Genomic DNA, 14894 nt, shown 5'->3' on the forward strand with positions numbered 1-14894 from the left:
GCCCGAGCCCGCCGCCGCCGAGCCCACCGGTGCCGCCGAGCCCGCCGGCGGCGGGGACCCACCCGCCGCTGTGTCCCCGCCGGGAGCCGCGGCGCGGAGCGCAGGTACGGGAGAGGATGCGGTGCGGGCCGGGAGCGGGGGCGGGGAGCACGGACCGAGAGCTGCTCGCCCCGGGAGCGGGTGCGGGGTGGGGGGACCCCGCCGCCGGCAGAGCCCGTGTTCGGAGCCGGCCCGGCCCGGGGCCCCAGGGAACCCGCAAGGCCCAAAGATGGCCCTCCGTGTCCGGGAGCTGCCCTTCCGCTGGTGCCGGCCCCTGGGAGCGATTTTTTCCCTGCAAAGCAGGGGCCGGGATGATGGCGAGTCCCAGCGCCGGTGGCACCAGGCGGGGGTTGGAGTCGGGGCCGGGAAGGGGAGGAGGCTTTCGCCACCATTCTGCTCTCCCGCCCCGCTCTCCCACCGAGCCCTGGGGTCTGACCGGGACAATGACCACGGGGTACAGCGGATCTGGGATCCCACGCGTGGGAGGCAGCGGGCCCGCGGCCTGCCCCCAGCCCTGGCTGACAGCGGTGCCCCCTCCCTGCAGCCCGGCCAGCCCCCAGCAGCCCACCAGGAGCATGGCCCAACCAGAGAGCAAGCTGATGTCCCCGCCAGTGGCACCCTCGTCCCCCGAGCTGGAGTGCCAGATCTGCTACAGCCGCTTCGACGCCCGTGCCCGCAGGCCCAAGCTGCTCTGCTGTGGCCATCGCCTCTGTGCCCGCTGCCTGCGCAGGATTGTCCCCCCGGGGGACGCTTCAACCCCCCAGCTCCGTTGCCCCTTCTGCCGCCAGCACAGCCCAGTGCCAGGTGGGGACGTGCAGCAGCTGCAGGATGATGGTGAGGCACTGGCACTGCTGACAGGCCGTGAACGTGCCAAGAAACGGGGCCCACCCCGATCTCCTGAGGTACTCCTTTGCCCCAGTGTGCTGGAACCCACATCCAGCCCCGACTGTCTGGTTGTCACCATCCTGGAGGTGCCAGAGGACGTGGCCCCACCGGAGAGCCTGGGCAGGCTGGAGGTGGTGCGGCTGTACCGCCCCACCAGCCTGGGTGCACTGCCCTGCCACGGCCCTGGGCAGAAGTGGCGCTCCTGGGGGTGGCAAGCCATCCCCCGCTTCATTCTGGGCGTGCTCTGCCTCCTCTACTTCAGCTCGCTGCCCTTTGGCATCTACCTCCTGCTCATCGAGCACCATAGCCTGGGCATCATCCTGGTCAGCCTTGTGCCCTCCACCCTCCTTCTCTGCATCGTCTACAGCCTCTGCCAGTGCCTGTGCCTGGAGGTCTTTGGGTTCCCCCACTCCTGACCCTGCACAGCCACCCCCTGTGCCTGAGCCAGGCAGGATCTGGGTTCCTTGGGGCATTGTCCCTTGAGGTACACGTGTCCCCTGACCCACAGCATGCTCTGCCTGGACCGTGGGGAGATCAGTGCCTGGTGCCTTCCCATGCAGAACAGCACTGTCTTTTCCATGTGGGTGCTCACAATGGCTGGAGTGGCTGCAGGAGCTCATTGCAGCCTGCAAGCATTTGGGCCAGACCCTCGGCTCATTGTCCTCCTACACCACAGGAGACAAAGAGCAGGAGCCAGGACACTAATCCCAACTGAAGAAGCATTGGACTGCAACCAGAGGGGCCCCGGCAGGAGAGGGACGGGCAGAGCCCGGGGGCTCCTGCGGCCGGACTGGCCCCAGCATGGCGCCGTGTCCATAGTGTAAATAGTTCTGTCTGTGGCACCCACGCTCCTCGTGGGGCTGCTCCCATCGCATCTGTATTTCTTTCTCATGTGTGAGTCCCGTGTTCGCTGACATTGTGTCCCAGAGGGGAGGAGTGGAGGAGTTTCTTCGGTGTGTAAAGACATCTTTGCAGCTATTTTGTAGTCATTGTGGGTTTTTATGCGGAGCCTCCAGTCTCTATTTAACCTCCCTGGGTTTTGTTTTGTAAGGATTAATTTAACACTGCTAACCATTTTATTACCTCTATCAAGAAGAGCAAAGTCTATTTTTGATCTCTGCCTTAGACTTGCCCTGCTTCACAGGGGCTGGTGACTGCAGCACTGGCAGTGAAGTTACCCTCATCTCTGCTGGCACCCCTGCATCCCTGCCAGCATCCCCCTTCAGCATCCCCACCGCACACATTCAACACCAGGAGACCCCAGACAGAGTCACATTTATTACTGTGTTGTGTTCCTCCCCACCCACATCTCCCACTCTCCTTGGCCAGGCAGCTGCTGGGTCCCATGGCTGTCTTCCTGCCACGTCCTTGGGGACAGGACATGACTGTCCAAGCCCTATACCTGCTCCAGCACTACTGGCACCCCCGGGGGACACCCGTTCTTGTTGGGGGGAGATTCCAGCATCTCTGCCACACTCCAGATCTTGGGTTTCTGGGGCTGCTTGCCCTGCCCGGGGCCTGTCTTCACCTTGGGGCTGCCCCCGCACCCATCCCGCATGGGGCTGGAACTGGGAATGGGGGCGGCGCCCGATGGGACCCCCTCGCCCTCGCTGTCCTCGCCATCTGAGGCACTGCGTGTGGCCCAGCTCGCCTTGTTCTCCTTCTTGAGGCGCCGGCGGGCATTGGCGAACCAGGTGGAGACCTGGGTGAGGCTCATCCTGCTGACCACAGCCAGCATCACCTTCTCCCCCTTGCTGGGATAGGGGTTCCTGGGGTGTCGTGCCAGCCAAGCCTTCAGTGCCCCGGTGCTCTCCCGCGTCGCCGCCGCCTTCGCCCGCCCCGGCTCTGTGGGCAGCCCCAGCGGCACCTCGTAGGCTGCTGAGACCTGGAGGGGCGGAGGGGTGTCAGGGTGGGAAAGGTGGGCATGAAGGCCACAGGAGAGGAGCTATGGGATGTCAGGGCTCGGCCGTTTGTGTGGGGGAGAGGGCAGAGCTGTATCCTGCCCGTCGTTTTCCTCTCCCATGCACACCCAAAGCGCCAAGTGCAGGAGCAGGAGGGTATGTGTGGGGGGGCAGGGGAATGCCGGAGAGGGGCAAGGGGCTCGGGACAGCAGGTCCCCAGCCCCGATCCCAACCACCCCACACAGTTCCATCCTAGTCCTGGGAGAGCCCCGCATCCCGTTCTTCCCCCGAGCTGCAGCGCGGCACTTACCAGGGGCGTCATGAGGCTGAGAGGGGGTGGCAGGAAGCTGTACCCGGCCACAACGGGACAGGGGCAGGAGTAGGGGTAGGGCAGGAGGGCTTGGGGCGGCCCCCGCAGGGTCCCCCAAGGCCCCCCACAGCCCCCCAACTCTTGTCCTGGGCTTCTCTCACTCCGAGGTGCTGTCATACTGCAGGAGAGGAGCTGGGGAACTGCTCCCGGGTGTTTTATAGCTGCTGGGGTCTGCAGTGACTGACAGCTGATTAGGGGGTATTAGCACCCACGAGCGCAGCAGCAGGATCTGGGGCACCTGATACCCCCCCTTCCCCAGCTACTGTTGGGCAGGGACTTGCAGGGACTGTCCTCCTCGCCTGCCTGCCACCAGCCAGAGCCCTGGTCCCTCCCAGCCCCCCAACTCTGCACAGCCTACACAACTCCCAGGGATGGGTACAATGGCACCCCGGGGCTGGTGCACAGGGCCCACCGCGAGCCCCACGACACCCACAGCCACAAGCACACAGCCCAGCTGAGGCTTTACTGCAGTGCTGAGCTCTGTCCCATCCGTGACCCCAGCCCTAACTTGAGGCTGTGGGTGACAGAGTCCCCTGTGCTGTGGAAGGGCAGGTTAGAGGGTGGGTGGAAGAACTACAGCCTGGTGAGAGTACAGCAATCCATGCTACTCCATCCTGCTCCTCCTCTGGCTTGGCCAGATCCTCACCCAAGCCCCGGCACCACCATGCCTGCCCCTGGATTCCTGGCAGCAGAGTGGGGAAGGGTCCCGCAGCCCCATGGACAGTGGGGACTGCTGCAAGGCACCGGAGGGTTCCTGTGGCTGGCACAGCAGGGGCAGTGGGTGGGCAGGGCAGTGGTGGGCAGCTGTGTGAGGGGCCCCAAGAGCCCACGACCCCCTGAGCTGCCTGCTCCTGCTGCCACGCCTCCCCGCTAAGACTGGGATTATCCCACAGGTTGTATCCGTCATTAAATACAGACTAATAACGCTCTCAGGATATTAAATATGTAACAAACCCGCTTAGCGCTGGCCAGGACAGGAAGGCGAAGGTCACCAGTGCTAATGAGCCCGGCCACATCCCTGGATCCCTGCAGGCCCTGGTGACAGCAGAAGGTCCCAGGACTGAAGTGCCAATGCCCAGAGGTCCCAAGCCCCCGCAGTACCCTATGACCAGAGAGCGAGCAGCACCTGGAGCTCCCAACACAGCAGCCAGAGCTCTGGTCCCATCCATCCCACAGTGGGCTGATCCCGTGCTCTGGGCAGCCACAAGTGTGGAAGCCTCAAGCCAGCCAGGACACTGATGCTGCTGGCTGGGACCAGCCCTGGCCACCACCCTGCAGTGGCCCCATAACCTTGTCCCCACAGGACTTGCCCAGCCCTAATCAGCGCGGTGGATCTGCTTGATTAGATAATGGGGCTGTAATCTAGGAAAGCGCCTGCGGATTGCGCGCAGCACCCTGACCCTGCACAGCACAGCTGGAGAGGGAGGGCCACGGCCAGCAGCCGGCACAGCAGGCGGACACAGCTGGGCAGGCACAGCCACGCACCAGCGCTACCGCGCACAGCCAAGGCTGGTGTGAAGGCAGAGGGACAGAGCCACAGCTGTGAGAGCCACATCAGCCGCAGCCACCTCAGGGCAGATGGGGGTGGCCCCACATCTCACGGCCCTGGTGGGCAGGGGGAGCGTCCCGCAGCAGCCCCGGTGCCATCGCCTGACCCTGCATGAGGGCAGAGAGAGCCCAGCAGAAATCACCCCGCCCCCGTGGGGCTCAGGCTTCACTGAGGCTCTCGCCGAGCCAGGGTGGTTCCCAGCCTTTTTCCCCTCCGTGGATAATCAGTTTAATGCAGGAGCAGAGAACTAAAACTCTGCGATTAGCTGTTATAATCGCATGTAAATAGGCCCAGACAAGCCGCTCAGGAGGGCGGTGTGTGGCTCGGGACAGAGTTACACGGGATTTAGGCTGTTTACCACTCGATTAATTTCATGACTCCAGCCCCAAGCCCACCGCTGTCCCAGCTGCCCGGCTTGCTTCCCAGGAGTCAAGGTCACTCGGGCGAGAGGCAACTGATAGCCCGGGGCGTGTGCCAGCAGCAACCAGCCCAGCACAGCACTGAGCTCCTGGACCCGTGGGCCTCAGCCCCAGGGCCATGCTGAGGCTGGGCTGTCACATCCCTGGCTCCTGGATCCCAAAGCAGGCACACACACAGATCTCCATCCCTTTTTATTCATAAGCATAGTCAGAGCTTGAGAATGTCACAGCTGAACCACTCCAACAACCACCAATGGACTAACACTAGAGTCCGTCCCTCTTTAGAACAAAAATAGAGCATCTTCCACCTTCTCCTTGGCTTCCTCCAGTCCAGAGCCCTGCTGCTGCCTGCCCGCAGGCTGGAGATACCACAGGAGGGCTGGCTGCTGGCACACTAGGACCACTGGCCCCATGGCTGCGGGCTGCACACACCTCACCTCTGACACTGCACCAGAGTTGTGCCCAGCCCTATGGCTTCCCCGGGATCCTCATGTGCTGGGCGGATGCTGATCCATGGCTACCTACACAGACCGTTCAGGAGAAGGCAGAGACCGTCCACACAAGGGCTGCCCCCGTGGCTGCTGAGCAGTCTCTGGGGGAAGGTGCAGGACCCCCACGGTGCACGGCTGAGCAGCAGCAGGTCCTCGGTTGTGTCTGTGCTACCACAGCTCAGGTGCGTCCTTCGCAGCCCCGGCACAATAAGGCAACTGCTGGCTGGGGCGGGCCTGCGCAGCGCGGTGCGGCCCTGGCCCGGTGCTAGTCCGACAGTGTGATGACATCGTAGTGGATGCCTGGCTGCAGCTGCTGGATCTGCTCGGCTGCTGCCTCGGCAGTGAAGACGCCCTGTGCCTGGGCCATCGCCGCATCTGCCACTGCTGCAGGGGAGGAGGGGTCAGTGCTGCCTCTGACCAAGGGCAGGGGAAGCCAAGGGCTACTCAGGGCTCCCCTCCATGTTCCTCACCTGTCCCCAGGGAAGGAACATAACGCGACCCTGCCCCTGTGGGGCTACAGCAGGGAGCTCAGCTCTGCTTAACCCTCTTCCAGAACTGACAGGCTAGGACCAGCAAATATGCACTAATGGACACCCCGGCTGGTCTTCCCAGCCCTCCCACCAAGGACTGCTGCACAACTTGCTGCCCAACAACAGGACTGACAGGACAGGACCCCAAAACCCTGTGAGGACTGGGCCTTCTGGCACAGGGCCCTGCTACTACCTGAGACAGCTGAGTGTGCTGCTGCTTCCAGCTGTGCCTGGGTGACGAGCTGCTGTTCAGGTGACACAGGCATGTACTGGATCTACAGAGGGGAAAACAGGGAATTCCTGAGGACAGGGCTCCTGCTGGAGCTGCTCGAGCCATGGTTGCTGCACTCAGGGACCAGCCCATGAACTCCCACTATTTCATATATTCCTCTCCAGATGCAGGCTCAGACCCACCCTCCAGCTCCTGGCACCATGCCTGGCTGCTTACCTGCGACTCTGGGAGGAACTGGCCACCCTGCTCATACTGGATGTGGGTGATCTGACCATCCTGTACCTGGGGACAAACAGGGAAGCTGTGGTAGGGCCTGTGGGTGTCCAGGCCCCAAACAATGCTGTGATCCAGAGTAAGCAAGAGGGAGCAGGAGGGGGCCCAGCCTCATACAGGACACCCCATAACCCCAATCAACAACTGATAGGAGCAGACAGTCTGAAGCTCACCTGGATGTGATGTCCCTCGGGGACAACAACATACTCTTGGGGAAGCAAGTGCGGGACACCTTCCTGGGCAATAATGTACTGAACCTGCAAACATGGGAATTCAGACACAGAAAAAGGTGACCACTACCCATCCCTCATCACAACAGCTGGATCTGATCTCTCTACTGTGCCTGTTTCCACCACCCTAGTGCCTTCAGCTCTCCCTGTGGAGCCCTGCTCTCCCCACTGCTGCCAGCGCTTTCCACTGGGCAGTCTCCCATCTGTGGGCCACATCCCCTCACCTGGTTGTCAGCAGTCACTAAGTGCTGTACTGTCTGTCCATCAGCAGTTGTGATCTCCTGGATGTAGGCTGCCTCCTCCTGCAACATCATCAAGTGCCCAGTGTGGTCAGAGGGGTTGGGCCTGACCACAGCTCCCCAGAAGGCTCCCACTGTGAGGAGCGGCCACACAGGACACCAGTTAAGGCCAAGGGACCCAACTCACCTGGCTGGTGACACTCTGCTCCTGTGCAACAAGGATGTGCTCCTGCCCCAGAGCCTGCTGCAACCGCTCGGGAGCCAGCACAGCCTGGCCAGCCTGCAGAGCTGCTGCAATGCAGAGAAAGCCAGTGGGGATGCTGTTGGGGACTAATGGCCTCACTCCCCAGTGGCCACTGCCTGACACCCGCCCAAATGAAAAGCACAGGGCAGTCTCTGGGCTCTGCTCACACAAGGTGAGAGCTAAACAACTATGGGCAGAAAACATCCTCCACATCAGATCCTCAATTCTGCTTCCAGTGTGAGCTGCTCCCACATGCACTCATCTACCAGCACCTGCCCAGAGAGAACACAGGCCCCCTTCATTCCCCAGTTGCCCTGGTCCTGGGGACATGTCTTACTGTGTAGGGTGGCCAGGGTGTCCTCGTCACTGTTCAGGATGATGGTCTGCGGGGCAGCAGCCGGCCCTGGCCTTTTGCCCTCTGAGCTGTGCAAACGCTGCGTGTGGAACTTGAGGTGCCCATTACGGTTGAACCTATGGAAAGGCAGAGCGAGGTAGAGGGTGCCACAGGCAGCACAGGATCCTATGCTCTCTGCAGGCCACAGATGTCGTAAGGACATTGTAAAACATGGCCTGTTCCCTCTCCCAGCACGTTCCCATTAGTTCCCAGGGATTGAGTCCTCCCATGCAAAGGTTCCATGGAAATGAAGTTGGGTTCATCTGCAGCAGGAACTGTTCCCAAGGGCACTGTCCCCTCTAATGGGCTGATCTGGGAGAAGGTTTGGGGCAGACAGTTCTGCCAAGATTCTATCTCCTCCTGAGCCTTGTAGAGTTCTGTGGGATCCCCCAAAGCAGGATCAGCCCAGCTCCATCACTCACCTCTGTCCACAGACCTGGCAGACGAAGGGCTTCTCATTGGTGTGGGTCAGCATGTGCCTGCGCAGGTCCTTCTTGTTCTTGGAGGCAAAGCTGCAGTGGGGGCACTTGTGTGGCCGGAGGTTGGCATGTTGAACCATATGGCTCTGGGGCAGGAGGAAAAGTGCTGGGTCAGAAACCCCCTTGTTTCTCCAAACCCCTTGTTCCCAGGGCTGCTTTGTGCCAGGGAACTTACCCGGACCTCTGGCCACAGTGTGGCAGTGAAGGGACAGTCAGGACACTTGAAGGTGCTGGGCCCAATGTGGGCTCTCTTGTGACTCTCCATCTCCGCTCTCCCTGTGAACATGGCTGTGCAAATCTTGCATGAAAACTTTTTGGCCATGGAAATTTTGCATGAGAACTTCTTGCCTGTGGAAATCTTGCATGAAAACTTCTTGGCTGTGCCTTGGAGTGCAGGCCACTTGACCTTCGGGGATGAAACCTCCTGCCCCTCGGACGCTGGGGATAAAGATGAGTCCTTCTGGAGCTGCCTGACACACTGCACCACGGGCCACTTGATGTCGGTGGGCTGTGCCTCCTGGCCCTCCGCAGGTGAGGAAAAGGCAGCATCCCCGCTGAGGGGCTGCGAGAGAAACACCAGTCACATCTGCTCACACTGCCGCTCGGAATGGGGAGGAGGCACAGATCCTTACCTCCATGGTCTGGAACTGGCTTCCTGAGACACTGGATGACATGATGTAGTGATTGCTATGGTCCTTCAGTGGTTCCTCTGTCACCACACCTCCACTCACCACAACTGTGTGGGAGGTCTCCACAGGACTCTCCTCCTCACTGCTGGAGAGCACAGGTTCAGGGAGAATCCACCTCCTCCTCCTCCTCCCCACTAAAACCTCCTCAGTGGAGACCAGAATTGCCTCCCCCTCCCCAGTCCTCCCACACAGCTGACCTGTACAGCGTGGCAGGAGCCTGGATCTCCTCGCTGATGGGTGCAATGATGCTGTACTCTGCTGTTCCATTGAAGGGGATGGTGATCTGCTGCAGCTCTGAGCCACTCAGGCTCGCTTCCCCATAAGCCTCCTGCACAAGTGTCTGCCCAGGCTCTGCCATGTGCAGCATCACCAACTTTTGCTGCTGCTCCTTAGAGTCCACCTTTGCCTCCTCCTCCTGTGCCTGCAGCTCACAGGGGCCTGGTGTCTCTCCTGGATCATCTGGCTTCACCACTGCCACCTGTGCAATAGAGTAGCTCAGCCAAGAGGGCAAGGCTCTGCAAGACACCCCTGCAGCAGAACACAGCTGGGAAACCTTGTGCCAGCTCCCAGCAGGCCTGCCTGCCTTGACCCTGCTCACCTGCAGTGAGTTGGTGGCTAGCTCCCGCTGGGTGCTCATGTTCAGCAGGAGATCCAGGGCAGTCTGCGTTGCCAGCTCTGCTGATCCAGCCACACCTGGGGAGTCAGATAGGAAGAGTCAGGCAGCTCACCTACCTCCTTCCCCAACCCACCCCCTTCCTGAGTGCTCACTTACCTTGTTCATAGATGATGGTGGCCCCTTCCAGGGAACCCTGCGAGAGAACAGAGGGCTCTGCACCTCTGACAGCCTGGACCGTGTGGCAGGTGATGGGGCCAAGGGGTGCCTGCGTGAGAGAGAGAGCTGAAAGCACAGTGGGGAACGAGCACTGGGAGGAATTGGACCAGACATGGCACTCACTGATGGACTGGCCCCTGGCTCAGCTGGTGCCTGCACCTGGCCGTGCTGCTGCTTCAGCTCCTCGATCTGCTGCAGGGTGAAGAAGGGGCGGCGGCGGCAGGGGGGATCCTCAGGGTGCCTCTGTGCCCACTCCTCGAAGGAGTCGGCATGGCGGCACTGCACGTGCAGGCGCAAGTTCTTCTTGTGCTTGGTGGTGAAGTGACAGAACTCACAAGCGAACGGCTTCCCTCCTGCAGGACCCAGGAAGGGGAGTCAGGCAGGAGGTTCCCAGGAGATGGCAGGGAGAGCAGGCAGTCTCTGACTATCTCTGGGAGAAGGGAGGGTGCAGGGCATCAGTCAAACAGCTTCTCTCACCTGTGTGCTTGACTGCCATGTGCGAGACCAGGAAGTCCTCCCGGAAGGTGGAATACTTGCAGACGCTGCACTTGTAGGGCTTATCGTTCATGTGTGACAGCTGGTGATTCAGCAGGACTTTCTTGTCCTCACAGACATAGTCACAGAACTCACACTTGAACCTGCCAGGACAAAACCACCTGTCACACCTGCTGAGGGGGAGTGGGACACAGGCTCCGCCCAGGCATGCCAGGCTCCTACCTGCGGTTGGCAATGGCCTGGATGTGCGTCAGCAGGTGCATCTTGAAGGTGTAACGCTTTTTAAAGGACTTCCCACACTGTGGTGAAACAAAGTGAAGCAGTGCTCACTCTCTGCCTAGCCTCACCCACTGCCAGCCCCTCCCCAGGCTGTGTTCTGCTCACCTTGTCACACATGTGTGGCTTCTCTGTACTGTGTGTCTTCATGTGTTGTGTAAGCCTCTTCTGCATGGGGTAGACACGGTTGCAGACAGGGCATGGAAAGGAGTTCAGCTTTGGTGGCTGGATGGAGAGCATAAAGATGAGATCACCTGGATGAGCTCACCAGTTTCTTTACCCTCTCCCCACTGGAGGACCTGGGTTGCCTTTCCTCAAGAGATCCAGAAATAATGCCCTCAACGAGCCACCAAGTTTTGTGGAAGATGTGCCTCTTCCCACATAACAATGCTGAGATTCAAGTCAACAGAATATTCAAACTCACCGGATCAGCTCTTTTCTTCCTGAAAAAGAAGTAACAAAAGCCCCTTGTGTGAGTGACACCCCAAGCCCAAACTGCTTTATACCCAGACACCAAAAGTCTCAATTTTGGAAAGGGTCAGGGGATGAGGCAGCCATGCCACCCTCCCAGGACAGGAAGAACAGTGTCAGTGCTCTTCAGTCCCCAGGATTGTGCTGCCCTCACCTGTCCCGGCTGTGCACTGTGGAGTGTCGAATGACATCCTTCTTGTACACGCTGGTGTAATTGCACTCCTCACACTTGTAGGGCTTGCTGCCCACATGGTTGAACATGTGCTCCTGTAAGAGGCAGAACAGAGCCATAAGACCTGGGGTTGCCAGGCAGCCTGTGGGTTCGGGGCAGGGCAGATGAAGCTCACCTTGAGGGAGGACCAGCGCCGGGAGCGGTAGCTGCACTGAAGACACTTGAAGAGCTGCGGGTCATTGGCCTCGTGTGAGTTGACGTGGAAGCGCAGATCATCGTGCGTGAGGAACCGCGAGCCACAGATCCGACACAGGTAGGGCCGCATCAGAGGCTTGGGAGACTTGTAGTAGTACCTGCAGAAACAGGAGCAGGGCTCAGAGCTGTGGTGGCAAATGGGCTGGACCGGCCCTGGGCACAGGCCAGAGGGCCCAGCACACCCCTCACCTGCGCCCCATGTACTTGCGGTATTTCTTGCCCAGGAAGCGGCGGGAGGGCCGCCCGCGCCGCCGGGGGATGACGTCTGCATCCTCAGCACCGTTCTTGGAGGAAGGGTCCTTGTTCTCGGAGTCAGACTGGCTGATACTGGGCTCTGCCAGGTTCTCGCTGGTCCCATTCTCCAGGCCGGAGGAACTGGCTGCTTCTGAGTTCTGCAGCTCCCGGCTCGGTGTGCTTTGGGATGTCACCATGGGCTCCACCTCTCCTCCTGTTCCACAGAGCACAGCACAGCACAGCTCCATCAGATTCTTGCTGCAGCTCCAGGAGCTTGTGCACTACTCCCTGCTCCACCCCTGAACAGGGCTGCTGCCTCCCACCTTGCTCACCTTCTGCCATATCCTGAGACATGTCCAGACGAAGCAGCTTGCGGGGTCTCCCTGGGCGTCGACGTGGCCTCTCCTCGCTGGACGTGGGGACAGTGCGGCCATACTTGGGCAGTCGCCCTCGGGGCTCGTCCTCAGCTGGGTTGTAGTCACTGTCCTCTGCAGGAAAGTGCCCCAAAACATCAGAGACTGGGAAAAGACTAAGCGATGTAAGATGTGGGGAGGGCGAGTCCTACCTTCAGGATCATCAATAGCACCAGCATCCATAATATCATCGTCGTCTTCTTCTTGGGCCTCCTCATCCTCTCTCTTTGGAGCAGCTCCCATCTTCCGTAGGCGTCCTTTCCTCACAGCCAGAGCTGAACCCACTGCCACAGAGAACAGGATGAAAGTTTTTTACCAGCCAGTGCAAGAGCAGGCCCTTATGCTCCAGCTCCTTTCTTGTTTCTTCCCAGGAGAAAGCAGAGCCTGTTTGCAGTGAGATGAATTTCCCTCAGCCTTTGGAACACACCTGGCTGGAAGTGACGCTCTTTCATGTGGTTAATCAGTGTTTTCTTAGAGATACTCTTGTACTGACACATCTTGCACTTGAACTGCTGCACCACCACCACTTCCATCATCTCTTCCAGGGTCTCCAAGTCTGGCTGGCCCAGCTCCTCCCCACCATCTGCCTCTCGAGCTCGGTCTGGCTGTGCAGGCAGCTTCAGCACTTTCAACTGCCTGGAAGGCTCTGAAGGGCCGGGCTGCTCAAGGCACGTGGAGGTAGGTCCATCAGCAACAGCTTCCATGGCCAAGCTATTGGCTAGAGCAGAAGTGGCCACCTGGGACACCATGGGGGCACCTGCAACACCAAAACCCACTCAGGCAAGGGGCAGACCCTCACATGCATCCAAGGCTGCACCCGTACAGGGATCACAGAGCTGAATTCAAGCTCAGAAACAGGCTCCCAACAAGACTGTGTACAAGCACTGTGGCTGATACAGCTGGGATATCCAGTCCAGGCCACGTACAGGATTCAGAGGCAAGAGCTGGCCACCATGGACAGCCCAGGGAGCTCCCTCACCATCATCAGGTCCTTGCAGAATGAGATACTGCGTGGTCTCTGCCCTTCCATCCCCTGCACTGGTCACAGCGATGCAGCCTGACAGGGAGAGGAGAGGAGAGCAGAGTGGTGACCGCCAGATCCAGGGGCTGTAGGGTCACTGGGGGTCCCTGGGGCTCTCCCAGTTCAGACAGAAGCCAGAAGGTGTGAGCAGGGTCTGGCTCTGGGGATGGAGCCTGCCCTGGGCTAAAGGAGTAGCTGGACAGAAGGCAGGCTGTCTACCAACACGAGCTCCTCACCAAACCCTCCAGTCACTGCAGCAAGGCAAGAAGACAAAGCCCTGCTGACCAGTTGGACCCAATAATCTTAGAGGTTTTTTCCAGTCTTAATGATTCCATGTCTGTATTTCCCCTACCTCCTGAGGCCTGGTGCAGTGGCAGCTCCCTCCCTAGCCCATCAAATGATCACTACATGGGAGTACACACTCACTCTGGATGATGTCAGGCCCAATTGTGGACTCGATGATTTTATCAATGGCAGAACCCAGGTCTGAGGAAGTGGATGCAGTAGATGCAGTAGAGTCTGACACAACTGTGGCTCCATCAGTGATGACACTGGAGTGCACCAGAACTTGTGGGGACTCTGACACCATGATGGACTGGCTCATAGTGGAGACACTGGAGACCAAGGTGGATTGGGCAATAGAAGATGAGTCTGGCAGGTAAATCCTTGGAATAGCATCTGTGCTGGAGCTGCTCTCTGAGACCTCTTCCTGGCAGATAAAAAGAGTCCAGAAGAGCTGAGGTGAAACACCTTTGCCAGCCCAAGCCCTTGGGGCAGCCAGCTTATGCAAATAACCCGGAGTATTACTGCAAAACTTCCAAGAAAAGATCAGAGCAAATCTTTTGGTACTGACAAAAACCTGGACCTCCAGGGCTGCTCTTGCCATCAAAGGGAGTTTTGCTCCTCACACCTACAAGCAGATGCCAGACCAGGGGTATAACAGTGCTGTGCGAAGACTGCAAATCTCAGTCTGTCAGAAATGTCTACGGAAACTCCTAGGAACCAAAACCACGGCTGCCCTCCCTGCCGCCCCATCCTTCCTACCAGCGCCTACCAAGGAGACCTCGCTGCTGTCGGAGCTCTGCCCCACGCAGGACTCATCAGCCCGAGAGAGGAGCCCGGGCCCCGCGGCGGCATCGCTGCTGTCCGCCGACACGGCGTCCGAGCTCCCGACGCCCAGCCCGCTCTCGGTGGGTTCCTCCAGCACCGCCTGCGAGGTCGTGTCGCTGCTGCTCTCCACCGCATTTTCCTCCATGCCCGCCCTGCCGGGGCCCGCTACACTCGACCTGCGGGAGGACCGCCGCCGTCAGGGCCGCCGCCCGCTTCCCGCTGTCCCCGTCCACGGCGGGGGTCCAGGCTGGGCGGGCCCGGGCCCCCGGAGCCGCCGCGGGCCCATTCCCGGCGGTCTCGAGCAGCCTCACGGGGGTCCTGGCACCACCTGGCACCCCCCGGTCCCGTCATGCCCCGCGGCCCCGCCCGGCGTTTGGCCGCCATCTTGCCGCGGGGTCCCCCCCGCCGCCTCCGCGCGCGCGCACACGGCGGGGCGGCCCCGGTGCCGCCGGGGCGGGGGAGACGCCACCACGCCGAAGCGAGAGGATCTCGCCGCCGCTGCCCGCCCGCCAACCCGCGCCCTTACCCAGTCCGCCACGGCCCCGTCGCACCCCCGCCGGAGCCGGCACTACGGCGGCCGCCATACCCCCCCGCCCTCTTGCAGCGCAGTGATATGGCGGCGCTGGCCCCGCGCCGGAACTAATTACCGGT

At 60.5% G+C, this 14894-nt stretch overlaps 3 protein-coding genes across 3 annotated transcripts; 1 reads left to right on the forward strand and 2 right to left on the reverse strand.

Annotated features, from left to right (window-relative positions):
* The first annotated feature begins 50 nt into the window (after nucleotides 1-50).
* On the forward strand, nucleotides 51-1622 carry LOC117004549 (E3 ubiquitin-protein ligase RNF182-like). The gene is made up of 2 exons (XM_033075354.1): nucleotides 51-104; nucleotides 584-1622. Exon 2 carries the CDS (start codon nucleotides 615-617, stop codon nucleotides 1338-1340), a length of 726 nt encoding a protein of 241 aa, XP_032931245.1. The 5' UTR covers nucleotides 51-104; nucleotides 584-614; the 3' UTR covers nucleotides 1341-1622.
* A 383-nt stretch (nucleotides 1623-2005) lies between these two features.
* On the reverse strand, nucleotides 2006-2929 carry LOC117004550 (putative iroquois-class homeodomain protein irx-1). Its single transcript, XM_033075355.1, has one exon. The coding sequence runs from the start codon at nucleotides 2660-2662 to the stop codon at nucleotides 2321-2323; it is 342 nt and encodes a 113-aa protein (XP_032931246.1). The 5' UTR covers nucleotides 2663-2929; the 3' UTR covers nucleotides 2006-2320.
* A 2413-nt stretch (nucleotides 2930-5342) lies between these two features.
* ZNF335 (zinc finger protein 335) lies at nucleotides 5343-14500 on the reverse strand. Its single transcript, XM_042779791.1, is given in 29 exon segments — nucleotides 5343-6038; nucleotides 6378-6459; nucleotides 6633-6698; nucleotides 6863-6946; nucleotides 7144-7264; nucleotides 7351-7411; nucleotides 7414-7449; nucleotides 7740-7873; nucleotides 8219-8361; nucleotides 8451-8519; nucleotides 8521-8837; nucleotides 8898-9046; nucleotides 9162-9442; nucleotides 9563-9657; nucleotides 9737-9845; nucleotides 9920-10149; nucleotides 10274-10434; nucleotides 10514-10590; nucleotides 10676-10792; nucleotides 10992-11010; nucleotides 11193-11305; nucleotides 11386-11563; nucleotides 11670-11913; nucleotides 12032-12187; nucleotides 12265-12396; nucleotides 12540-12869; nucleotides 13092-13169; nucleotides 13560-13842; nucleotides 14188-14500. Coding segments are annotated over 29 exon segments (4185 nt in total). The 5' UTR covers nucleotides 14389-14500; the 3' UTR covers nucleotides 5343-5919.
* Nucleotides 14501-14894: the final 394 nt, after the last annotated feature.

Source organism: Catharus ustulatus, chromosome 17 (assembly GCF_009819885.2).
Source record: "Catharus ustulatus isolate bCatUst1 chromosome 17, bCatUst1.pri.v2, whole genome shotgun sequence".
NCBI classification, from domain to species: Eukaryota; Metazoa; Chordata; class Aves; order Passeriformes; family Turdidae; genus Catharus; species Catharus ustulatus.